General features: G+C 39.9%; 1 protein-coding gene across 1 annotated transcript in view; it reads left to right on the forward strand.

Moving 5' to 3' along the window:
* Pappa2 (pappalysin 2) overlaps positions 1-27,196 on the forward strand; it is a 229,470-nt gene that overhangs the window by 171,492 nt on the left and 30,782 nt on the right. Inside the window, exons 17-20 of the mRNA XM_027417273.2 lie at positions 2,871-3,039; positions 4,503-4,638; positions 6,065-6,174; positions 19,006-19,077. Of these exons, the coding sequence (XP_027273074.1) occupies positions 2,871-3,039; positions 4,503-4,638; positions 6,065-6,174; positions 19,006-19,077 (487 nt within the window). The remainder of the gene's footprint in view (positions 1-2,870; positions 3,040-4,502; positions 4,639-6,064; positions 6,175-19,005; positions 19,078-27,196) is intronic.

Below are 27,196 nucleotides of genomic sequence, written 5' to 3' on the forward strand. Positions count from 1 at the left end.
CATCAGTCCTGTCTCTTGTTGAAACTGCTTTGTAACACAGTTCCTGTCACATTGTGTGGGTACAACCCCAAACACCCAAACTCAGTCTTCCCAATCCAAATTTAGTCTGTCTACTCTCACCTCTGAGGTTATTAAACTGGCAAGGAAACATACATTCTTGAATGCTTCCTCACTCTGGGCAAGGAAAGGAGAGACTGTTTCCATGGTTGGAGCATTTCAAGCAATTCAGAGAAAAATACCACATGAAATAAGCATATTATCATCCTGGCCAAGCACAGGTTTTCCTTTGCAGCCATGCTGTCAGGCAAGGGTGGTACAGCTTTGATTCTGTCCTTGTGTCATTGGAGTTGCTGGCTCTCTCCATTTGGGAAATGTCAATCACCAGAGGTATAGGAAGGGTCTCAACTGTGTGTTTTGGGGGAATTCCCCTGGAGGATTTAAACTCTGCAGAGCAAAGGAATTTAAGGGAGTTTCAAAGGAGCATCATTACAGTAAAATGCACTGCAAACCCTTTGCTAGAAAACAATTTTGGAAGCCATCCTCAAGTATCATCTTTGTGGGAAAGAATCCACATACTAAATAATTAAATAATACATAGCATGCTCTTTCATTTGCATGGAGTTCCACAATGAACACAGCTAACCTATGCTAGTGAGATCCTTGTGCAGCACAAAGCCTTCTAAAGAGATCATGTTAGAATATGTTATTCAAATTGTTTGAAAGCAAATGCATTCTGTGACCTAAGATCCTGGGGAAGGGATCCTTTATCTATGAAGTGGGGTTAAAAGCAGAATTTTATTCTGAGAGTTATAATGAGTCCAAGATTTGTTTATTATATGTCTTGCACTGTACCTGATGTTGTTCATTGCAATTCGGTGATTTAGAAATCAGTATTTATTTGGTTCCAAGTAAGATAAATACTGCTTCCCAAAAATTGAAAAAAAAAGAAAATGACACAGCTGCTGCCTTCTGTAAGTTTCCAATCCAGTGGGGAAAACTTATTTCTGCATATAACAGGGTGATCCATGTATGATAAAAAAATAGAAGAGCATTGCAGGCACACAGAAAGCATTTCATGATTGTTGGTTAAAAGTGTATGTGGAATGGTGCACATATCTTTCTCTTTTCTTTTTTGGTTTTTTGAGACAGGGTTTCTCTGTGTAGCTTTGGGGCCTGTCTTGGCACTCACTCTGTAGATCAGGCTGGCCTTGAACTCACAGAGATCCACCTGCCTTTGCCTCCCGAATGCTGGGATTAAAGGCGTGCGCCATCATCGCCCATTGGTGCACATATCTTAATGTTAAAATAAGATCATGACACTAGAAAAATGTCTTTTTAATGTTCTGGGCATGTAGCACATGCCTGTAACCCCAGGCAGTAGGAAGTGTTGGTAAGAGGACCCATGAGTTCAGGGTCACCCTCAAATGCTCAGAGGCCAGCTGTCTTAAAACAGATGCATGTGCACATACCCACAGCACCCCTCCCCACCCACTCACAAAAGAAAGAAAGCAGATGGTAATTTAAAGCTACCATCTACATGGTGGAGAGAGCCAGTGGCCAAAGGATTATTTATATTTTGAATTACAAGCTTATCTATAACCACGAGTTTTGTGAATCAGAAGTGGGTATGTGAAAACAGCCAAACCGGAAAGCACCTTCTGATTGCAATGAGTCAGAGGGGAGTGGACTGGAATCCACAGTAACAGGAACTCTGGTGCTTTGATTCCTATCCATCTCAAGCACAGTCTCTGGTCAGAGGCCATGTCTGGGCCTGAGATGGAGGGGCCATTTCTCCAGGACAGTATTGAGTCATATCTGCTCATGGATCTGATGAAAGGTATGAACCCTTTCCAAGGGAAAATGAACGTGTAAACAAACAAAGCAGAGAGAGTAGTGATCTCAGTGAGGAGACTGACCTTTGAAGATCAGGTGAACCTCTGTTTTAGAACAATACACTGCTGAACTCTTTCTCCTCAAAGAAGCAACTACTATGAGCAATTTCAGCAACTGTGTCACCACAGAACAGGTGATCTTCAGGTTCTAGCTGATTCGTGCCCTGAGTGTATGCTGAGCTTTGAAGTATATGTGCTTAGATGTGAGACTTTGTCTATAAACCGTCTAGTTGTTATGCTATCAACTCTCTAAGGAGGAGTAAGTCAAATATACAAGACCTCCTACCACCACTGCCACAAACATCACTAGTTTTTTTTCTCATTATTATTATTATTATTATTATTATTATTATTATTAATTCAAGTTAGGGAACAGGCTTGTTTCACATGTAATTCCCCTCTCCCTCTCCCTCCCCTCACCCCCATTCCTTCTCCCCCACCTCCAACCTACCCCCCACCCCATCCACCCACCACTCCCCAGGCAGGGTAGAGCCCCCAACCGGGGCTCCACCAAGTCCACCAAATCTTCCTGTGCTGGGCCTAGGCCCCTCCCCATGTGTTCAGAGACAGAGCGCATCCCTTCAAGTGGGATGGGCTCTCGAAGTCCCCCACATATCACTAGTTTTAATTTAATGACCACAGTGGGATATTTGCCGAAATAGGACTAATTGTTCTCTCTCTCTCTCTCTCTCTCTCTCTCTCTCTCTCTGTGTGTGTGTGTGTGTGTGTGTGTGTGTGTGTGTGTGTGTGTGTGTGCATGCTACCCCATACATATGACAAGACATGGCATGTGTTGGAGTCATAGGACAACTTTGGAAGTCAGTTCACTCCTTTCAGCATGTAGGTTCCAGGGATTCAACTCAGGCTTGTCATCTTTATCCACTGAGCAATGCCACTGGCCCCCTTTGCTAATTTTTATCATATGTTTCTGAGGATCCAGTCTTCACTGATGGGCTGATTGGTTTCATGTCTTATTAGTAAGTTCCTGAAGATACAATGCCTGGATGATGGAACCTGGGAACAAAGGAGCTGCATCCCAGTGGTGTGTGAGCCTCCTTCTCCTGTTTTTGAAGGCATGTATGAATGTACCAATGGCTTCATGCTGGACAGCCAGTGTGTGCTCAACTGTAACCAGGAAACAGAAAGGGTAAGGAAGATTTTATGAACTTCATTTGGATGGGACTGTGCTCTCATTTGCATGATCGTGGCTATGACATGAATGTTGGGGAGAAGAAAACTGAAAGAAATCCAGCAGGCAGGACCTTAATGCAACTGTGTTCTAATGAGAGGCACCGACATTATTCCATAGAGAGTTCCCAAGAGAGTTAGTGATTTGGAGCATTCCCTTCCTAAATTAGTTTTCTTCGAGGTAAGTAGAAGAAATCAGTGAGTTGGGCACCAGAGTACATTTCGAGATTGTCTAGGATCCTGATTTGGCAAAGCAGTCAACTCTCATGGGTTCACTGACCTAACTTGAGTAGGAATTAAGGACTTGTGAATTTCTTTTATAGTAGAATAAAATCCCAAACAAAAACAATGATTATTAAAGGGCTATTTGACTATTACCCTCCCTAGGATTCTGGCACAAGTCTGAACTAAAAACCACAGTCTTATCATGATTGTATGACTAAACTCAGTTTTGTTTTAAGCACTTTTCAAATATCACAGACACATACAATAAGTCAAATAGACTTTGGAGGCAAAGATCAATGGCTGTCACTGCTCCCTTGGAATGACTTTAACTTATTGTCCAACATTCAAGATAATACTACAGAACAAAAGTGAAAAAAATGGGCCACAAAATGGGATCCAAAGGCATCAGATATGCCTGTGTGAACTGACTAGTTAAGAAAGCATGGAGTTTGCCAGACAAAGACAGACTTATTGATACATCTGTGTTTCTCCCCTGGGGGTTTATAGTTCTTAATTTTCTCTGTGTTCCATCCAGGTAGAATATACATTGATTGGTGGTGGTGGTCGTGGTGGTGGATGGGGGGTAAACCAAGAGTTATACTAGGCAGCAGACATGTGGGGAAAGGGAACAGAATCAAACAGGATTAAAACATTGATAACATGTTCATTTCAGTAGAGAGGCAAAAACATATCTTTAGGAAAATTATTACTTTCACTACACAAAACCTGCCTTGAAAAAAAAATTCAGCATTTGCCAGAAGCAGCATTGGTGTGATAATATGCATAAATTAGGGTAAAACAATACCATCTGTGAAAATTTTCTGAAAATAGCACAGAAAATTCAGCTCTGTTCAGTAGTTTATTATATTCTCATTGCTAAAGGAGAATATAGTGCTGATAAGTTTCATGAATGGAGAAATTATTCATGATTTCTTCACATGGAAATAGCAAGAAATTGTCTTGGGTTGTCCTGTTTGTTCATCCTCCTTTCATTCCTTCCTCTTTTTCTTCCTTCCTTTTCATCTTTTCTTCTTCCTCCTTCTTTTGCCATATTTAACTCCACTTATTGTTTCAAGCATCGTTTAGCCCAAGTTCCAAAAGTTAATGTGTATCGTCACTAGTCAGACCATTTTCCCCCTTCCTGCAATGAAATGAACAGAATAACAACACTGGTGTTCTTTATCTTTGGTATTCTAGACTCCCATCCTCTGCACCAAAGAGGGGCTGTGGACCCAGGAGTTCAAGTTGTGTGAAAACCTGCAAGGGGAATGTCCACCACCCCCTTCAGAGCTGAATTTTGTGGAGTACAAGTGTGGACAGGGATATGGAATTGGTAAGACTTGAACATGTTACCTACTTTGCTTTGAGAAAAACTGAGAGTTCATGTATCTGTGGCTGGCTTTGTAGCTCTAAAAGGAATGAACAGCTGCACCATGTGAAGCTGGGCTCCTACAGTACCTCTGTTGTGGTAGGAGGGATTATTTCAGATGAAACTCTTTAGCTTTTCTCTGCAGAGGAGTGGGTTCCAGAGTGTGTGGAGAAGCGCTTACTCAAATAATTGCGGTTTAAGTTGTGTGTACCAGAGTTGACTTAGAGTAAGGTTGACTAAACTTTGCTCAAACTGGCCCTATGCATCACAGAAAAGATTAGTAATGTGTGTGAAATCTTATAAGATTGCATCTAAATTATGAATTACACCCAGCCTGAAAATTTCTTAGGAGAGTCTAACCCATGTGATATAAATGTGCATAACATGTGTTCATTGGAAACCCCAGTCATTTCTGAATTGATTCTTCACCTTTTTTCCAAGTATTATTTGTACTATGACATCTTGTGCTGATCGTAGTATAAACAGACCTGGATTATCAGCGATCTCAGGTGTCTCTTCAGTGGTGTTTCATGAACAGATTCTCACCCTCAAAAATTCTGATTTCTACATAAAATATTTAAGAGACATCTATACTGTCTCTTAAAAACAATGTAGCTAAAGAGATTATTTAGCTAAAGACACAGAAATATAGAAAATGAAAAATGAAAGAAAGTTAGAAACTACATAATTTGTAGGAAAGAGAACACCAAGAATGAGTGTTATTTGACCAAGCTATGAAGGGGCACTTGGATCTCTCATGTAAACAAACAGAACAAGATTTTCCTTTGAGAAACAAAAATCTCTGCTTCTTATTTTGGCTGTTTTCTCTTTTACTCAAATAAATTTCTTGGTTGTACATGTAACGATCTTTGGTATGCCAACTGAGAGGATAGGATAGTCCCTGAGGTAATACAATAACCTCTATGCCACTTCCTCCACCCCAGCTATTTAAGCTACAAGGTAACAGGTGCTATCAATATACATTATTGGGATATCAGAACGATATTAAATATACTTAAAAGGCATCAGTTGATCAATATATAATTTAGCTAGCTGAGCCCTGATTTAGAGATGTATCAGTCTGCTAAACCAGAAAACAATCTTTTAATTGTTGAATGACTCAGTCATATATCAATTTCTGAGGAGAGAATGTACTGGACCAGGCAGAGGAGATGGCATGTGGCGATAATGGGGAGTTAAGTTGCCACACTGCCTTTTAATCACCTTACTTAACAGTATCCCTATAGATTCACAAGGGGCTGAAGTCAGCCTTGACTACAACTCCCATGAAGACATAGTCTAGAGTGTAGACTACTTAGACTAAGCAAGCATTGAAAAAGAGTGTGATCTGGGAAGTCTATGTCTCTGCTATCAATCTCCATTCCTTCAGGTGCAGTGTGTTCCCCGACATGTGTAGTCCCCCCTAGTGACCCTGTGATGCTGCCGGAGAATGTGACTACTGACACTTTGGAGCACTGGATGGAACCTGTCAAAGTCCAGGTGAGGAAAGGGTCAGGTTTGTGTGTTGTAGATGCGAGGCTGCCAACCCAGACTCAACTGGCAGGACATTCCCTGGAGGAATTTTAAAGGTTCTCTAAACGTCCTGGTATCAAACAGCCCTGTGAATGATTCCCATGACCAACGACAAACAAAAATAAGAAAAGGAGAAAAGTGACTGGAGGAGGGAAAGCCATTTAAAAGGAAAGAAAGAAAGAAAGAAAGAAAGAAAGAAAGAAAGAAAGAAAGAAAGGAAGGAAGGAAGGAAGGAAGGAAGAAGGCCCAAAGACAGGAGCAGCAGGGAATAAAATGAATAATGAAAACAAATCAGGAAATGTTGGGATAAACTGAGGAAAGCTAAGATGATTAAAGGAGGAAGGCCGTATTAGAAAAGGTCCCAATACTCTGTACATGGGGAGAAGGTGGGTAGCAGACAGGGTGAGAGCAGGATTCACTTTCCCATGTCTCCCCCTCTTTCTAACCCCTGGAATTCTTTCTCTGGGTCCTCTGCTCTTTTAAACTCATCAGCAAAATCTGTTATAACTCTGGCTTCTTCGCTGGGAACTCCATTTACTTTCTCTCCCACTTGAAGGCTGGTCCCCCTTTAACATCACAGCCTTCCAGAAGGCTCAATGGTCTCTTTTTCTCTCACTTTTCATGTCTTAGTGTCTGTGTGGGGGATAGCTGTTCTCCTCTCTCAGAGCCTCTTCGAAACCATCTTTCCTCACTAGAATCTACCACAGTTGAGACTAATGCCAACAGAATAAACTCTTCACCATCTTCATGGCCACTGTCCTCTGCGCCTTGGGTTACACACTCCTCCTAGTTTTTAAGCACTCTAGCTCCCAGGGTATAGTTGCTCCAGATAGCATCCCCATTAGAATGCTCGTCTATTTCTACAGCCATCATCTGATTCTTCTAAAACCTGTGAACTCAAACCTACATCCTTTTTTTTTTTTCTCCAAGAATCACATTCACTCTCCTGGCCCTGTCTTCTTAGTTCACAACCTTTTCAACTATGGCCTCCTCTTGCCTATTTTCTGAGAATACAATGGCCTGAATCTCAGGACATTTTTGGAGTGGTTCCTTCTGCCCACAATGCTCTCCCTGATGTCTGCACTGCTTCCACCTCTACTTCTTTCACAATTAGGCTCAAATGTTGTGAAGACCTCTTTTGGCTATTATGTCTAAAATTTTAACTCACTTTTCGGGTACATTTCCTTCTTTATTTTTTCTCCTTGGAAATTACTAACAGAAATTATATTTTTTACATGTATATTTCTACAATTAGAATAAACTGAGAGATATTATCTCTTTGGTCCATTGTTACTACTTAGGTTCCTCAAAGTGGTGTTTAGAAAATGCTAAGTGTTCAATTGCTATTTGTAAAATGAACAAAAGATATGAAAAGAAAAATCAAGAGCTGAATGGAGAATATTTTATTATGAGTTGTAGTTTCTTAGAATGAGGATGGAATTGGGATATGACTGTTTTATTATACTGTTCAATTAAATCCTTGCTAGTCACTTTCTAGAAATCCACTAAGACATGGATTATGGATCTAGATATTTTGTATTTAAATCATTCCTTACTTTCTTCTTTACTTCACTGGCTTGGGCCCCGATGTGATAGTCAGTGTTAACTACTAGATTGCCATTTGATTTTGATTTTATTTTGATGTGACAAATACTGATTTGGAGTTCAGAAACATTGTATAATGCAATGTGAGGAATGGTTTGTCTTATGGCAGAAGTTCTTTGGGAATGCCTGAGAGGCAGCAATTAACCCATCTGTCCAGGAGTCTGGTGTCACTGTCCTCCAGAAGACAACCAGGATATTATTATGACACAGACTCTTTCCAGAGTAGAGAACCACTGCTCTCTCTCTTGTCAAAACCTCCCTTTCCTCATCAGTCCTTTAGACAGATCATTATTTACTTACGGTGGACCTGTTGAATTTTGTTCGTATTTGTGTGCCTACTGCCCTGTTTAGTGCCTGGTACTCTTAAGCATCTTATAGCACTAGTTGTATGAATAAAGATCTGTAAGAATGCCACTTTCTGCTTGAGAAATAAATATTTTCTCAGCACGCATGCCAAATTTGAGCAGTTTCTTGCTGCTATGGATAAACACATCCCTGTCAATGTGGAGATAACTCTGGCCAAGAAAATGCAGAACATTCATCTCCCCTTAAGCCAGCATATTGGGCAGTATCATCCTTTTATTGTACTTGCCATGATTATAGTCCGGTTAGTAAATTCTTAGTTTTGAACATAAGTTGTCCAGATGTGATATTGAAGAATCAGGGAAGCCCTGTAGTCTAGGCATTAAAAAATGTATCATTTTTAAAAGATTAGACATATATATATATATATATGTGTGTGTGTGTGTGTGTGTGTGTGTGTGTGTGTGTGTGTGTGTGTGTGTGTATGCTAGGTGTGTAAGAATGCATAACAGACCCAGAGAACAGTACTGGATCCCATAGAACTAGACTTACAGGTGGTTGTGAGCTGTTTGGTGTGGGTGCTGTGAACTGACTTGTGGTCCTCTGTAAGAGTGGAAAACATTCTTAATTGCTGAGCTATCTATCCAGCCTTGAAAAAGCTTTTGTTTCTTATAAAGTTGAACCCACACTCCTGAATTCTGCTAGTCATGAGCTGTATAGCCTCAGACAATCTGCTCATTGTTCTGGGTCTCTAATTCTTCAGTGAAGATCACACACATCTCCATGGGCCATCTCAGAATCAGAGGAGAACCATATGAATAGAGTTTAAATTGATTGGTCCCTGGTACTCTTTCTCAATCAGTTTCCAAGCAAGGAAGCTTCCTCTCCTTGTGCCCACTCCTTATCACCTATTGTGATACTTCCCTGCTCTTTCTGATTGAGGGGTATGTGTCCCATCACAGTGTTGTGGACACAGTTGCAGTAGGGGAAATCTTGAGATGTGTGTCATGTTGCTATGGAAAACAAAATAAAGTAAATTAGCTCCTCCCAACAACCGAAGGGAAGAACTGAGAAAATTTAAAAGTGTGTAAGACTAATTTACTTTACCTTATAAGAATAATTTATTCTTAGCAAAATAACGCAGGAGTCAGAATTTCACAAGTTGAAAGCATAATAAAGAATATTCTATGTTTTTCTGATCTCCAAATCAACATCTTTCATACCAAAATAAAATCAAAACCAAATAGATAGCAATCACTAAATAGTTAACAGTAAATATTACAGGGGGGGCAAATCGAGGCATTACCCAGGTCGTTTATTGATTATCAGCTCTTCCATTGATGCAATATTAGGGAGTGTTGCTTGCAAAGCATAAAAGGATGCTCTGTATTTAGGAAATTGGAACTGTATTGTAAAAGGTAAGTAAAAAAAGTCAATGGAGTCATAATGAATATTATGAGATGATTGGTGTATTGTCCCTGGAGTCACCTATAATGAGACTGTTTCAGCAGCTGATAAACTCCTGAAGTCTCTCATTTTGGGGCATCCAGGAAATCAAGAGGAGTGCAAAATTTAAACTTTATAAATAAGAAGAAATACCTCATAAACCCGAGCAACCATCTTAGATAAAACTCCATATTTTAAATAAAATCCTGTAACTCAAACTGACTGGTTGGATGTTGTTCTGTACTGAATCCACTCTACAATTAGGGTGTCCTTTTGACTTACTTAGGCAGTGTATTAAAATGATAGGCCTAAAAACTAGGATGCCTTGAAATGCATAAGGATGTGTATCACAAACATCCCAGATATCCCACTGAATGCTTCAAGTGTAATAAGTAATTACACTTACAAATAGGATACTTACAGAATAAATATTAAAACTCAGGAATACCTATTTTGAGTATAGTTCATATGTTTAGTAAATAACTCTTTTCTCCATCATGGAAATCACTGCTGTCTATCACATTTCAAATAGTTTTGCATCCAATGAGACTACAGAGTGGGGAACTAAATTATATATTTCTTCTCAATCCTGCTTCATTCTTTGTAACAAGAGTGATCGCTTATATTTGAATAATACTTTGACTCCAAACTCCTGTGTATATCCACCACTACTACTTCTACTACTACTACACACACATACACACACACACAACATATGATTCAGATTATATATCTATGCAGTTACATATGATTATATATTTAAATACGTTTCTATATATAATTTGAGTCTCCTCAGAAATGAGTAAGCTTGGAAAGACTTTATTATCTCTACTTTACATATACATAAGCAGTGCTAGATAATCTATCCAAAATTTCACAGTTGTCAAGTAGTGAAGTGAAGAAAATGTTTAAGCAGTGTTCATTTTTTGGGAGGGGGGCTTCAAGATTGGGTTTCTCTATGTAACAGTCCTGGCTATTCTAGAACTTGCTTTGCAGACCAGGGTTAAGCAATGTTCTTGACTCCAGATTGTGTGACAATACCTGTATTACCACACTCCCAGTAGTCTTTTTCCCTCTAGCTGTCTGCTTGGGATGGTTTTCCCATCAAACAGAAAATAGGCTGTTTTTTTCAACCATGAAAAACCCCAGTCTCTATATTTCCTCCCCTTATCATGAAACCTGCAGAAAAATCACTTAAAGAGAGATATTTCCTTATAACACTATTTTTCTTTTTTGTGACAGAATTTGTTTTGTTTTGCTTTTAAACAACAGTGAAGCATGCTTTCAGATGTCTATAGTTTATTTACCCTTCTCTAGAGGGCCAATTGGTTTTTATTCTTGCAAATGATGCCTGAGGTTTAGAATACTATACATTTTATTAAAGGAACAGTTTCCTATGATGTCTGTTGTCTGGGGGTTGTGATGAGAAATGCCTCCAAGAAATAACCGACATAAAGAGAGAGGAAGGTGGTTTGCTCTCAGAGCCTCTGAGCATTTTCCTTCAAGGAGAAGTAAATACTACTTATCTTGTGGTGTTCTTATAAAAGTCAAAAAATAATAACACATATGACACAGTTTCATCATATAAATCTTAAGTTGAAGTGATATTTTAATTTATTTAATATAAATTTTACCTTTTTAAAATCTCCTCCAGCTCTGTAAAGTTTACATCACTTAGCTCCATGGAACAAAACCACATTGTTTCATGGTGTGTGTGTGTGTGTGTGTGGGTGTGTGTGTGTGTGTGTGTGTAAAAGTCTGGATCATTGGCTCCTTTTTTTTGTCCTTTTGCAAACTGGGCTGGGAAAACTAGAAAATCAGTGCCTCTTCAATATTTCCTACTGTTACCACCTTTGATTAAGTAAGCAAGTTCTTAAAAGCTCTCTCTCTCTCTCTCTCTCTCTCTCTCTCTCTCTCTCTCACACACACACACACACACACACACACACACACACACACACACACATTCTATTTCAGTTTTGCAAGAACATGTTTCCTGTAGGAGACAGCAGGCCAGAGTATGAAATACCCAGGTGGAAATTCTGGGTCTTTTACACGGTGACCAACCAGGCAGTGGGATCTGACAATAACGAGAGGCAGGGTGGGGTGTACTGTTAGTATTGATACTATAGTTCATGCCCTGATGCCCAAAAATGGCTCTGCCTACAGTCTTCTGCCATCTGCTGTCACTTCCTGAAAGTCCAGCTTCTCTACATTGTTGAGATTGTGGGACACGATTCTCCAAACAAGGAATATGTTGCCATTTTCAAGTCTCCATATTTTCTTCTCTCGATTTCTCTCTTTTTCTTTCCTTTGTCATGCTAATCCCAACTTCATACTGAGCAAAAAATGGTCCTCAAAGTAGATTGAACATAGTGGTTCCATGAAAACAAAGATGCTGCAAATAGAAGACTCCACTGAGACTCTTCTCAGTGTTTTGTTTTTCATAAACCCTATTTAAGGGTGAGTGGAATTGTTTATGACTATCTTCATCTGCTCTTTCACAAGAATGGTTTGTGATACCTTGACTTTAAAATGGGGAAATCTATATTTTCACTTGGAAAGACATGATCTTTCAGGAACCAAATTTCCCGAGGAGATTTGTTTTTAACATGATGCAGAAGTCCTTTGCCTGGAACTAAGTTTCCCTCAATTGTACTTGAATATGCTTCCTTCCAAAGCACAAGGCATCTACCAGTTTCTCTCGTTCCCTCCCTCTGTTATTTTGTCTCATGAATTTCTACTTCACAAGCTGAAAAATACTTTCCCCTGTCTTTAAAACGCTGTTATAATTATGAATTAGTCAGGCGCAAGTTAATGAGACTTCCCCAAGGGATCTATTTGGAAGGAACCTTAAGACTGTGATCCCTGCCACCTCCCCAGCTCTTCAGTAGCTCTGTGATGTCAAAGTCTATCATTTTTATTTTGACTTTGTTTCCAAAATTAATCCTGAAAGGACTAGTGGTTCTTTTGGTAAACAGAATAGTTTAAAGCAAATGAGGAAGAAGGGGAAAATAAAGAGGTTTTCTTGTGCAGGAGCTCTGACTTCTCAGTATATGGTTGCACCCTCCCTTCTCAATATTGTCTGCCCCTTGCTATTTAACCTAACCCATATGAATAGTCAATTCTGTTATTTTCATTCTTTTTGCTAAAACTAAGTATATGTAAAATCCTTTCATATATGCAAATGTAAGATAAGTTCATCACAGTGACATTGACAATACTCATTGATCTGTAAATGCTAATTCAGTTTTCAGAGTAGTTCAGACTGCCATACCTCTGTAATCTGTGTGAGCTGCTAAAAGTGGGTGGCATGTCTGTTGTCCCCATCCTAGATGTCAAATCCTTGAGAAAGAGGGTTGGTCTCCCTGTCCTAATCTGTATGTTGACTTTCAGGCAGGTGACCCTTTATAAGCACTGGCCAACTGCTAAATGCAATGCTGAGCCCCCAGGCTTCTTCTGACTCTTCTGGTCTATGAAAGTCATCCACCCTTTAAGCACAGCCCTTACCTGTACTTATATCATATCTTATGTGATGAGTAGAACTATTGGTCATAGAAAAAAAGACAATCGCAAGTGTTGTTCTAAACTATGCATACTTGGGATACAAGAAGGCAGTGAATCAGGAGGGAAACAGTGAGTTGGACAGATAAGTGAGAGCTCCTGGTGAGAAGTGATTTCCTCAATACTTTTGGCAAATTACAAATGTGCATGTTACATCCATAGATAATCTACAGAGAATAATAGAGAAATTTCTGTTCTTCTGCCCAGCTTTGTTAAATCATTTAAAGTCTTATTGCTTCCAGAGTATAAATCAATACAGAATCTTCATGTACTCAGGACCTCCAGTATAATCACCCTGTCTTTCTCTCTATTGATAATGCCTATTCTGAATTTATTGTTTTTATGCATTAAAATGCATGAAAACTCTTACTCTTAACTCTTATGCTGCTTACATCCAATTTCTCAGATGAACTGGTGAGCATGAATTGCTAAGGAATTGTTCCAAGTTTTCCAACAGGTAAAAGCTCTGAGTTTCAATTAATAATAATAATAACATTAATTCTTTTATGGGTTGGTACATTTAAAACTAAGGGAAAAGGAAGAAGAAAACGAGAGAAAGAAAATGGGAAAAGAAAAGGAGGAAACAAAGAGGGTGGGAGAGCAGAAGACAGAGAGGGAGATGTTGGTGGAACCATCAAGACATTTTACAATGTTCATAAAGCTGTATGAATGCTATTGCCTGGTGACTTGCTGTTAAGAATCACAAGACTCGGGTCTCTTCCAGAGGTCCTAAATTCAATTTTAATTTCCAGCAACCACAGGGTGGTTCATAACCATCTATAACAAGATCTGATGCCCTCTTCTGGCATACAGACACACATGCAGATAGAGTGTTCATACACATTAAATCAATGGTCACAAGACTTATACTTGATCAACCTTAGGCTACAAGAAAAAATTGCCCAAGTATTTTTATTATTTTGTTTTGTTTTGTTTTTAATCAGGAATAGTTAAGTAACAAAATGGACTGCTAATCACATCAGGATACAAATTCTGCCATCACCTAGGCTTGTGACAACTTTCTCATTGCTACATATGTGCATGACCCCGAATAAAGTATAGCATCGCTCTGTGCATTGCCTCTGTGACACATCATTATACCATGAAAGGACAATCCAGGGGCAATGATTCACTTCCTTCTTGTATCCCAAGTATGCATAGTTTTGAGAAACACTTGCAATTGTCTTTTTATCAATGGAGAGTAGCTCTACTTATCATATAAGATAAGCATGTCCTCACAGGTAAGGGCTGTGCTTAAAGGGCGGCTGACTTTCATAGACCAGAAGAGTCAGAAGAAGCCTGGGGGCTCAGCATTGCATTTAGCAGTTGGCCAGTGCTTATAAAGGGCACCTGCCTGAAAGTCAACATACAGATTAGGACAGGGAGACCAACTCTCTTTCAAGGATCTGACATCCAGGATGGGTACAACAGACATGCCACCCACTTTTAGCAACTCATACAGATTAAGGAAGTATGGCAGTCTGAACTACTCTAAAAACTGAATTAGCATTTACAGATCAGTGAGTATTGTCAATCTCACTATGATGAATTTATCTTACATTTGCACATATGAAAGGATTTTACATATACTTAGTTATAGCAAACGGAATGAAAATAGCAGAATTGACTAACCATATGGGTTAGGTTAAGTAAGTTAAATGTGCACTTAGGCAATTGAGTACTTGTTTACCCTGAGATGCATGACAGAAAACCAGTTCCACAATTTTGAGGCACATTTGAAGCAAGCTTTAATTAAATACTCTGGTCAGGTCAGGTCCATTCTGGGATTCTGGGATTCCCAAATGGCCCTGGATCACATTTTGTGGGGCTGGGAAAAGGCAAAACCCATAATTTGTTGCATTTCCCAACATGTCCAATCAGGCACAAACATACATCCTGAAGTATTTCCTGCCTATGTACCTCCCACATATATGTGATCAAGCACATCTGTTAGTTGATTCAAACAAACATATCTAGGGGAGTGAACATGTGGCTGGTTATTCCCCAATAACTGCAACTTCCAGCATTTTAGAAAGTCACCTTGTCCTTGGGAATGCTGGCCTTAAAGGGTTAACTTGTCTCTTATAGTACTATGTATTCAAGAGAATGTACCATCCCAGAAACCAGAAAATAAAGAGTGCAGTTAAGACCATTCTCAAAACAGTACTAACAACTATAATACAAACTAAAGATTATAGAATTGGACAAATACTGTGAGGAAATCCATTCATACATATGAGTGTGCATGTATGTGCAGAAAAAAGAGCTAGAAATAGGAGCAAAGCATGAGAACATTGGAGGAACAGAGAGAGCAGGTCTGCGTTCTTTCATGTCTTCCATATCTGCCAATATGAAATAAACTTATAGTTAAATTACATGAAAATACAAAACTATCAAAAATATAATAGGAATAATAGAAGAAATGGGCTTAGGAAGAACAGACTTGAAAATGAAAATAAATTCTATTCCTTTTTAATATATTGTAGAAATTTGGGAATGTTAGAAGTCTAAAATTCCTGCATTTGTAAAACCTGGGGAAAGGTATATTTGAAGGTGATCCAGTCTGTTCAGAATATTCTGGCAAGTTCAGGCTGTCAGGGCTACAAGAGTTTGTCAAGGCTGAGCATCTCTTAGGTAGGGAAATGTTGACCATTTTGAGGATTGCACTGGGTCCACAAAGAAGCAGAGCCTCTTGGTCGCTGGAGAACACAGCTTGCAATAAGTGAGGTTTTCATACATTTGGTCTGAACTGAGTGAATGACCAGAGGAATACTGTGAGAAGGAATAAAGTTGGTGCCGTCTGCTTTACAAGAGAGAACCATATGCCCCCTTTTGTCAGAGGCAGGGAAATGACTCCTTTTGATAGACAGGAATTCATGTCAAGTTCCTGAGGAACCCTGGCTTTATCTAACCTCCAGAAATCCTTCTATAGTCCAGCTTGAGCTATTTCTGGGTATGTGTACTGCCTGATAAACTGCTACTGTCTCTTCTGTAGCTGCATCACAGCTGGAAGTGAGGAAGGGAGTCAGGCAATCAGGAGACTAGTGGAAAGTTCTTCAGAATTATAAGAGATGGGGATCCACCACATTGGCTGAACTGGTTTGCATTAGCTTTCAGCAAGGTCAGGACTTGCTGGTTTTGCAGGACCACCTGGGGCTAGTGAGGTGAGGCCAGTTTGCAGGGCCACAGTTGATTCCTGGATGATACCTGTCAGATGAGCCAATCTGCAGGGACAGATATAGATAGACTAGGGACAGAAGGCATTAGCATGATCCTTGTCTGTAACCTGCACTGAAATCCTCATTGTAGAAAAGAAGTAAATGGAGTGTAGGCCCAACAGCTGGAGTAGACTGAGACTTTTGAGTTACAACAAAATAAAGTGTGATATCAACATGACAAAAGTATAGGCATTCATTTGTAACAGGACAGACCTTTCCTGGCACGAAAGAGAACAAAAGGGAAGAAGAGATTGAGGATCCAAAAACTGGTTCTGGGGTAAAAGCAGGTGCACTCTTTCCTCTGTCCAGAGGACTGGACAGATATACATTCAACAGAGCTATTTCTAGCACTAGCACAATGAGAAGCACTTTTAAGATTATATTTAGGAAACTACAAAAGGAATTTTACAATCTTGAGCCTGTGAAGATAATAGTAGCCATTGCTTTACCAAGGCTAGATTAATAGCTTACCAGAACTCCATTTATTAGTGTTAAACCCCAGATTTTTGAAGTCTTAATATCGTATGTCTCATCTTTAAATCTCATTTTTCACATACCTTACATCTCTCCCTCAAACCTTCACAACTTGTGTTTACACACCTTACATCACTTCCTTAGAACTTTGCAATGGGCATCAACCTTAACGTTTTCATTTTTCCTTCATCTGGAAACATCCTGTCATTTACCATGAGACATGGGTGGTTGATTATTGAGCACAGTCATTGAAAAGCAAGTTCTTTAAAATAAAGGAGTAGTAAAAAGCAGGGTTTTTTTTATTTTTAGTAATAGCAGCATACTAGCTTGAGTTCTTTTTTATTGAAACTTGTCTGTGAGTTTCTCTTCTGTGGCAGGTGGCCTACCAACTTTAGAAAAAGGGGGAAACCTGTGTGTGAGTATACCTGAATCACTAGGAGGCCTGCCAGTAAGGTGACCAGGTCTGTGAGTTTATCATCTCAGTAGGGAACCTAGTAACTCTATGAAAAGCAGGGCCAGGTTTTGCATATGAAACCAATTCAGGCTGGCAGGTAATTGTGTCTTGGCCTCTCAAGGTCTTTTTATTTAAGAGACTCAGGTCTTTTAAGTGTTTGAAAAAGTTTTAAAGTTTGTATAATCAGCAAGCAACATGTTCATCTTTTGTACTCAATGTACCATAAAGCCATACTGTTTTGAAGGCAAAAGCAAACTTTCTAGCCATAAAGGGACTGACTGGGAAGTGTAGCCTTGGGTAGAGGTGTGGGCAGGATTGCTAGACTGTTTATCTAGGTTCTGGTACAAAGTGAGACTCCCTGTCACTGCCATCACAGAGATATGAAAAGGTAAATTTGAGTAGTAAATATAAACCAGTATTTATTACATTAGGAATTATAGACCAGTGACTTCTGTATCTATTAAAATGACAGAGACTCACCTGCTACCTGGACAGTCAGCCTAGAATCCTCCATGATGATCTCCATGGATTTGTTTGGGACAAAAGTCATTAGTCTTCAACTGCCACATAGCTTAGCATCAGCCTTTACCTTCCAGACCCAGAAGATCTGAGAGGTTTTTCTGTGATGGAGAAACTACCTTGAAGAGACAGAGTAGGACAGACAGCCGAATAGTGTCCAGTTTGGGCAGTGCCCTGGTGGCAGTGATCAGTGTTATGACACTCAAAGCAAGTCCAGGCAGAATACCTGATTTTAAACGAACTTTATGTGTTTTTAATTACTTGGTTCAGGTTTAACCTTAACAACATATACAGAAGGCTAAAGCTTGTCCCTGTAAAAAAGTTACATTCATGCTTAACATGACTATGAGCATAGTTCTGAACACATTAAAGACTTTGATCATGTATAATTTAATCATTAACTGGCATGCCATAATTATTTTTCACAGTTTATAACAAGTCAGTAGCTTTTATGAGATTAGGATTTTACAGTTTTATGCCTGTTAAATTTGAACCTTAAAAATTTGAATTGAAGATTCAAATGAGGATCCTTTAACATCAAAAAAACAAAAAACAAAAAACAAACAAACTTTAATTCACTAAAACAGTCCCCAGAGAGACTGGGAACCTTATTTTCTTGATCTTTTCATGGTATTCAGTAATGTTGAAAGACATCTCCTACAACTATATGTGTTTGCCTTAAAAGCCCGTGGTACAAGTTGAGTATGTAGTAGTTCATATAATCCCAGCTCTTTGGAGGCTAAGACCAGGTTACTGTGGTGAGTTTAAGGCCAATAGTGTGTTCCAGATTAGCCTTGGCTGTGGTATAAGACTCTCTCTCAAAAACATTTTTTTTAAAGTGATGCCTCCTCTGACACAGCCATGGAATGATTTCTTTGAAATTACTTAAAATATCAGCATTCTGCCTAAGAACAGATCACACTCATTATATGGTGATGGCCTTTTCAAATAATACCAACAGCACTCTGAAAAGTGTGATATCCTAGGGAAGGAAGAAGAAGATGAAGGTGGCACAAAGTTTCCACTTTTTGAGTTTCTGCCTTCACACCGTGACCCAGCAGGGTTATTGGCTCCCAAGGGAAAGACCAGGTGCTTGCCAGTCACGCAGAAAGACTCTTGCCTTTGAAGCACTAGAGTTGGCTGGTGGGGCAAACATGCTACTGACCATTTCTTCCATAGACCTAATGTCTCTTGTTTCCTGAATTTCTGTTTTAGAGCATCGTGTGTACCGGCCGGCGTCAGTGGCACCCAGATCCCTCCCTGGTCTACTGCATCCAGTCATGTGAGGTATGTGGGCTTGACTTCCCCAAGCCATGTGGAGAGCTGTGAATAATGTGAGTCCCTCCAATTCAAGGCCCCTTTTCTCCTGACCCCCTTTCCCTTCATTTAGTTTCTTAAATGGAGCTGCCTCCCAATCCCAAATTCACAGACATTAAGATTTCTGAACTCAGTTTTATTTTAGTAAAATCTTCAGTCACTTAAAAGGCAAGCCAGAATTATTTATGGCTTTGGGATTCTGTGACTAGGTCTTGGTTGGAATTAATTAAATAAGGATTTTACTATAGAAAATTTTGTTCAACTTTGGTGTGTGTGAGTGTGTGTGTGTGTGTGTGTGTGTGTGTGTGTGTGTGTGTGTGTGTGTCTTTAAAATTAAGATTGTGTGTGTGTATGTATGTGTGCATTTATGCAGACAGGATATTGCACTGCAGCTACTATAGACCAGACTAGACCTTGTGATAATCCTTCTGCCTCAGGTTCCTGAGTACCAGAGTTGTTTGTAGGTAAGAGTCAAGAGGCTTGGCCTAAAATTTAGATTTATATGTACTTATATAATATCACACATGTACATATTACAAAGTAAGATAAATACAAAAATCTTTGTGCAAACCTTTTTCCCCCCTCACAAAACAAGAATATCTGGAGTTTGTGGCCACAATGCTGGATTTGAACAACAGGTATAATCCCACAGCAGGTATTACTCCAGACAGCATGTGGCTCACTTTTTCCTGTGGTCACTTTTCTGAGGCTCCCTTCCTTTGCATCAACTGCAAGGTCACACGGGTGTCTAAGCAACCTTCTAGGTAGAACTATATTCCACCATTGTGTGGTCTGACCTAGATCTTTACTATATCAAGAAATCCCATCTTCTACAGTGAATTCCCCTGTCAGTAATCACTTTGGGTAAAATGACTTCTTTAACCTAACAAAGAAAAGTCTAGAATGAATCTATACATTGCCTAGAGAGAATGACCTAAGAACCCTCTGACACTGAGAAGGAAGACCATACATAGCCCATTTATGAAATCCCCCAATCCTAGGAACAGTCAGTGACAAATACAAATATTCTAGTTCAGGCACTGCCCTGTCCAGCATGGCTGGCTCCATGGAAGGTCCTGACTGAGGTGGAGAAAGGATGAAGAGAAAACAGATGGATGACAGACAGACAGACAGACAAACAGACAGACAGACAGACAGACAGACAGACATGCACATATACACACACACACACACAATTGGCATCAGATGGGTAAGAATCTCTGGCAGAGAGGCTGCAGCACACTGTGAAACTCGGTGTGCTTATTACAGAGATTTCACCAAAGAGGCAGGGTTATTGCAACTGGACATGGAGGCTGAGTTTATGACATACAGCTAGATAAAGGAGACAGGGTTAGCAAATCTTTTTTTCTTTCTTTCTTTTTTTTTCCTTCGAGACAGGGTTTCCCTGTGGCTTTGGAGGCTGTCCTGGAATTAGCTCTTGTAGACCAGGCTGGTCTCGAACTCACAGAGATCCGCCTGCCTCTGCCTTCCAAGTGCTGGGATTAAAGGCCTGCGCCACCAACGCCCGGCTCATGGTTAGCAAATCTTAGTGGAGCAGTTTCTGTAGGGAAAAGTCTGCAGGTCATAGATACCAGGGTAAAGAAAGCTAGGGTGGACATTTTCTATACATGGTCAACACTCATACATTGTCCCTTCTGAAAGGTTTGTCACCCCTCTTAGTGGCCATGACCATGTTAAGGAACACATTCACTCAGAAGTTCACTCACTCAGGGCTTTCTCCACTCCCCACAAGTCACTGCAGATTTATTCATCCAAACCTCTCTTTGGAAGTTAATAAGCCACTTTGCAGCACTGCCCAGATATTTTTGGCTCATTGGAGTGTGCTAAAGAGAGCGCCTTTAACTGCCATTGATTTCCAACAATTCCTTCAAACACACCCAACCTGCATGCAGGCGTGAGTGTTATTCTTCTATTCTGTGTCTCAGAGTCTCTTGGTCTGGGAAACTGAGGTCCACATGAGACCAGAGAGAGGGAAAAGGTGGGATATAAGAGAAAAGAGAAAACTGGTGGAGAAAAGATACCCTTAAAACAGCATTCTGAGGATGTATGAGGGCTAATGGTAGCGTGGAGTGTGCTGTGCTGTGGTGCTGGCCAACAGAACAGCTCATCTTCTGCCATCATTAGAAAAACAGATGGTGGTGGGGTGGGGTGGGGAAGCAAGGGGAGGCAGTGAATCATCCACTGGGCAGGGGGTGATGGGGAGAGAGGAGGCCAGGGAAAGAGGGAGATAAACAGACAGAGGGCTTAGGGAGCTGGACAGAGATCAAACAGATCCTGAGAGTTCCCTTCTGCTGTTTCTATGCATCATCACAAGTACAAGGGTGGATGTCAGGGCTTGGGGCTGGCTTCAGGGCTTTCCAGAAGGTTACAATACAGAGCTTTCCATGCTTGTCCTTTCCCCGGCCCTGTACCCCAGCATATCCTCTAGATTGACCTATTGGCCAGAGCTTCCTAGGTAGCTACGTTCTCTTTTGAGGACATAGCTACCTAGGAAGCAAAGCTCTCTTCTCCCTGGCTACTTCCCCTCACCCACTGCTGTCATGCACTACCAAACCCAGACCCTATGATGGACAGACAGTTTAGTATTTCTGTGTGGCCCCTGACTAGTGTCTTTGTCATCCGCTGGGGACTCAGTAGACTGAACCTTCTTAGGTGCATGCTATACCCACTGTGTTAGAAAGTGCAGGGGGCAGCAATCTGTATCTTAACTAGCAAGGGATTCTGAAGGTCACTGTGGAAATCTAAGACCTACTATCCCAACCCCTGGGAGGAGACTAGAAATTTATTTGTCTAGGCATTTCCATGTTGAAGCTTTCTTTATCCAGAAATAATTATATCCCCCCCCCGTGTGTGTGTGTGTGTGTGTGTGTGTGTGTGTGTGTGTGTGTGTGTGTGTGTTGGGGTGTATATGTGTGTTCTCATGTGCATCTGAATACACCAGCAGATGCAGGATAGAGAGTAATATTGGATGTCTTCCTCAATAACTTTCCACTTTACTTTTGGAGACAGGATCTCTCACTGAATGACAAGTTAGTTCATTAGCTGTCTAGCCAAGCAGCTTCAGGGATCCTCCTCATTCTGCCTTCTGGGTGCTGGGATTACAGGCACATGTTGCTATGTATGGTTTTTTAATGGATGCTAGGGATCTGAACCAAGGTACTTGTGCTCACAAAGCAAGCTCTTTACTGACTAAGACATCTCAGCCTTAGATGTAATTCTATACAACGTTATGTATATTTTGATTATCCTATGCTATTATGAATAGCATATACAGTTCTTTCCCAGTTCTTTGGTTTAGGGGAGGCTTAGAAAACTGACCATTGGTTTCTGTTCTTTCAACAAGGGCAATGGAGAACACAGTCCATTTAAAGAGGGGAGGGAAAAGCAGAGGAAAAGAGAGTCAACAGGACCCATAGGAAGGGAGACAGCACAGAAGAGGAAGGAGAATGTCCCTGGAGATGCAGCAGTGAGAAATGCAGAGATAGGAGGTGGGGACCAGGAAGAAAGAAGAGATGGTGAAACTGCCAAGTTCCTGATGCAACTTGGCTAATTCTTAACACTTTCCTGGAAAAAGCTAAACATGTTAGCATCAAAGGCAGATAGAGGGAAAACAGACTCAGAGGCAAGAAACAGAGGGCCTGTTGGGTGAGAAATTTTGCAAAGCACAGTCTATAATCTATACTGAAATTAAATACATTTTTAAATTAAATACATAATTTATATGGGATTCCATTTTATAATCCAGTATTAAATTAGTCTGAATTGTCCCCTGGAGCCATTCAGCCTTGTACAAGTGTGCCTCATGCATTATTTCTCCTAGTGACTCAAGTCAGTAACCTCATCCCATTGCCTCATTATGTCCAGCCTGCAGGCCATTGGGGCCAACAAAGTAACCTTTTTGCATCATTTGTCTCTCCTGTACCACAGTACCCTTGTCATCCACTCTCTACCATTCTGTCCTTCTCACATTCTTAAGACGCACCTCCAGGAATTCCTCTAAAACAACCAACCAACCAACTAAAACTGTCAGAGCAAATCTGTTTCCTGATGACTTGTATTCAAACTATCTCCAATAGAAGGCAAGACCACTACAGATCTGTAGCCCAAGCATGTTCACCTTCAAATTTTATTTTTCTAGTTGTTTCTTGCATTTGGCCTTCTTGACTTCAACATTTTTTGTGTGTTTTTCTATTTTATTTCATGAGTTATAAATGAATAAGAAATGGCAAGTTGGCTAGAGGAAAAGTTTAGAAGGCTGACAACTCTGGATTCAATATCTGGGTCAGAAAGTAGTATGAACTTCAGAGTCTTGGTCTGAAGTAGCAAATAAACAACAAAGTTATTTCAAGGTGTTGTTGACTGTTCATGCCCTGTGTGTTGTGCCTGGCCCATAATGCATTCTTATGGTGGTATCTTGTTTGCAATATGTTAGCTACCCCATCAATGTTTGCTCAATGACAAAAATCTAAATTAGGGTCAATGCTGTCCATATGATCTTAACATAATTATGTATGAACCCTGAAGCTGGAGAAAAGGTAAACAAAGGAAAACAGGACATTCCCATGGAGAGTCATTGCAATGTATAAATCACAAACATTCGGAGACAGTTAGCTATTGTATCCAGTCCAATTAGATAAGCTTGTCATCAGATCATCCTATGAGTCACTCTATTTTCTTTAGTCTTCCTCTTGTGCATTTAGATGGAGTCTAATCAAATGAGATAATATAGTAGATTCCTAATTGTTCTCCTGCCTTTCAGACTTGTGCCCAACAACTACCTTCATACCCTCTATAGTTACTATAGAACTATAGTTACTATAGTTCTATTGTCCATTTTTTTTCTAAACCATCCTAGGAAGTTGTAACAATAAATCTTTCCACCAAGCCACCTGAGCCCCGCCTCCATGTGGGCACCCAAAATAACACACAGAGACTTATATTAGTTACAATGCTGCTGGCCAATGACTAGGATTTCTTATATGCTTGCTCTGTCTTAAGTATCAACCATAGCATTAATCTACATATTTATAAAGACTTATGGAGGATACCGGGGCATGCATCCTATCTTCCTGGGATCACATGGTGGCTCCACAGAGAAGAGAGGAGGAGGAAGAGAGCGAGTTCCTGCTTGTCCCTGCTTATATTCTGAGTCTGCCTGCTATGTCACTTCCTACCTGGATCACAAGACTTCTCTTTCCTACATTTGCCAGAATTCTCCTCGACTCCTAGTCCCCCCTATCTTGCTCCCCTATTGGCCAACAGTGCTTTATTCAACAACCAACAAGATAAACATATACACAGAAGGACCTCCCCCATCAGGAAGTGCCTATCATTTTCATATGAGTTAGTATATAGTAAACAGGCCTTTCTCTTGCAGAACCATGTCTGTTCTAGTACCTTTGTGGATTCTGTACCCTGATATGAAAAGCTTTAATTAATATGGTATTCTAAAATGAGCATGGGCTTTACACTCTGGGTTCACTTTGGGGATTAGACATTTCTTCCACTTGCTGGGTGACTCTGGACAGATGCTCTTGCCTTTGTTCCTCAACTGAGACTTAATAGGATTTTTCAAAATAGTTTTCATGTATGGTAAAGTTGTTGTCAAGATAAATGAGAGGTCATGGGTGGTGAAATTAGCCAATGTCTAATGAATAATAAATCCTACCCATGACAGGTGTGGTGGCATATGCCTTTAATCCTAGCATTTGGGAGGCAAAATCAGGAGGATCTCTGTGGGTTCAAGAGTAGCCTAATCTACATAGGGAGTTCTAGAGCAGCTAGGACTACATAGAGAGAAAAGATTGGATCAGTCCTCTGTGAGACAGTCTAGTGAAAGAGAAGGCTGGGCTGGAGGAGAGGGAAGTCAAAAATGAAAACTCCATCAGGAGTAGAAGCAGAAGGCTCTGTAACTGTGAAGAGATGCATGGCCTAGAATGAAGGGGGCTGTGTGGGCTGCAGAGGCAAGCTTGGTTCTATTGCTTATTACCAATTTTCTTTGGAAATTTTATTAACTTATCTAAATTTAAGTTCCTACAGCTTTTAAATTAGGCAGGTAAAATTTATATCTAATAATTGTCAGAATCAATATTCAGAAGAGTAATGGAGACACATCCTTGCAAATGTGTATTGGGGCTCACCTCAGCAGAGTCACTCAACAGTATCAGCAAAGGTATTTTTCAGGGTACATTTTGCCTAATATATACATAGATTTGGATCCTTATTGCAGCCAGAGCTCTTCTCTTATATAGTCTCCTGCAGAGCTGAGACTTTCTTGCTTATTCTTCTTCTTTATAAAGTGTGTTATGTGTGCCAACTTGTAGATCCTTCCCCTCTTTGTTGTAAGTCCAAAGAGAGATATAGCTTTTGTTTAATGTTTCTATCCTGGCATTGACCTGCAAGAAAAACTCAGTCTACAACAACATGAGATGGGAGTTGGAACATGAAAAATAATGCATAAGCTCTAGTGTGTGTTTGTTATAAACACTGAATATATGACAACAATTGACCAAACTTCATTTATCACTAGCACTGACCTGCTTCTGTTATTCAACATGATAGTTGTGCTTTTTCAAACTTTTATTCTCAGAATGTGGTAAGGGAGTAACAACTATGTACCAAATATATATATATATGGGAGAAATCTAGTCAGGATGAAGAGTTTAGGCCAAAGATTGGTTAATAAACCTCCTTGGACTTTAGAGATACTAAGACTCTGGGGTAATGTAATTTATCACTTTGGTGCACTTAAAGGAATGAGAGATTATCAGAAAGTGGGAAGAAAGCCTGATAATGTACACCATTTTAAAATGGAAAAGGGGATTGAACAAAAATACCTACACATCTACAAGTTTGATTTTCAGACTATGAAAAGTTTTAGAACAAATTTCTCTATGTCTAAATCCTATATTTATAAGGAACATAATCTTCTTGACTGATGTCATATTCCATGACAAATGATTGGTCAGCCACTTCTTCAATTTGGCAGATACGTTGTTTCAGTCTAAGAAGTGCACCCTAGCATCCCCACTAGAAATTGGGCTGGAAGAGGAGGCCCATACAGTGCAACAGGCAGTGTATGTAGCCATGCCTTCAATGGATTCATCTTGGAGCTCCTTTGAAAGCACACTTAGCATTGCATGGGAATAATAGTTTTAAAATGGAGACTCTAGGGTTCTGCTTCTTTTTATTTCATATCAGTCTTGGCATGCTATCCAGGAATTTGTTTTTGAGAAAATACCCAGGTACTTCTCCTAGAGATGGTCTTCAGTTTCAGGGCAAGGCTAGTTCATTCATGAGCAGATGCTTGTAGACATCATATTTAGCTCACATCTTGGGATAAAAGGATGTATCTTCTGGGAGTTCTCGAACAAATAAAGAAATCACTGGAAATGAAGTTGAAAAAGGTCAGGACTAGAACTCAAAACATCAGCAGAAAGTGTCAAGACCACAATATTTATAAGCCAGAAAAGGCTGGATTGCTTGAAATAACAGTTGTTTTAAAAAGCAACCCCCCCTCAAAAAAAAAAACCTATGGTTTATCTTGGGGTGGAGAGCAGGTTGCCTCTATTCTTTAAGCCACCCTTCATTTTCTTACCATTCATCTGATTCTATTTTCTCTTTGGGTGTAGCTTCCAGAACTATCAGAAAATACAGATCACATCGAGGGTAACAAGAATGGCATAAAGGATCTGGCTAGCAACACCTTTGAAGGAAATCCAAATAAGTGGGTTATCTTTAAACTTAGACTGAGGGGGAAAACGACTAATGTGACAAATAATTTCATTCATTAACTATTTCATATAGAGTAAAATTAATAGGCAGCCCCATGAGAGCCTAACAGAACAGAATAAAATGGATGTAAATACTGAGTGAAGTGTTTAAAGCAGATCTGTCCAGGAATAACCTGGAAGTGTTAACCTTTACACAAGGTTATAAACAGAAGTGTTTAAAAGGCATGCTAGTCTTTCCAGAGTTTTAAAGGCCTGTATTTCTCCTTTTTTTTTTTGTTTTTTTGACAGGTTGAAATATTTTCTCCTGTCTCACACACTAAAGAGGGCTTGGTATT

The sequence above is a fragment of the Cricetulus griseus genome, chromosome 5, assembly GCF_003668045.3.
Source record: "Cricetulus griseus strain 17A/GY chromosome 5, alternate assembly CriGri-PICRH-1.0, whole genome shotgun sequence".
Taxonomy (NCBI): Eukaryota; Metazoa; Chordata; class Mammalia; order Rodentia; family Cricetidae; genus Cricetulus; species Cricetulus griseus.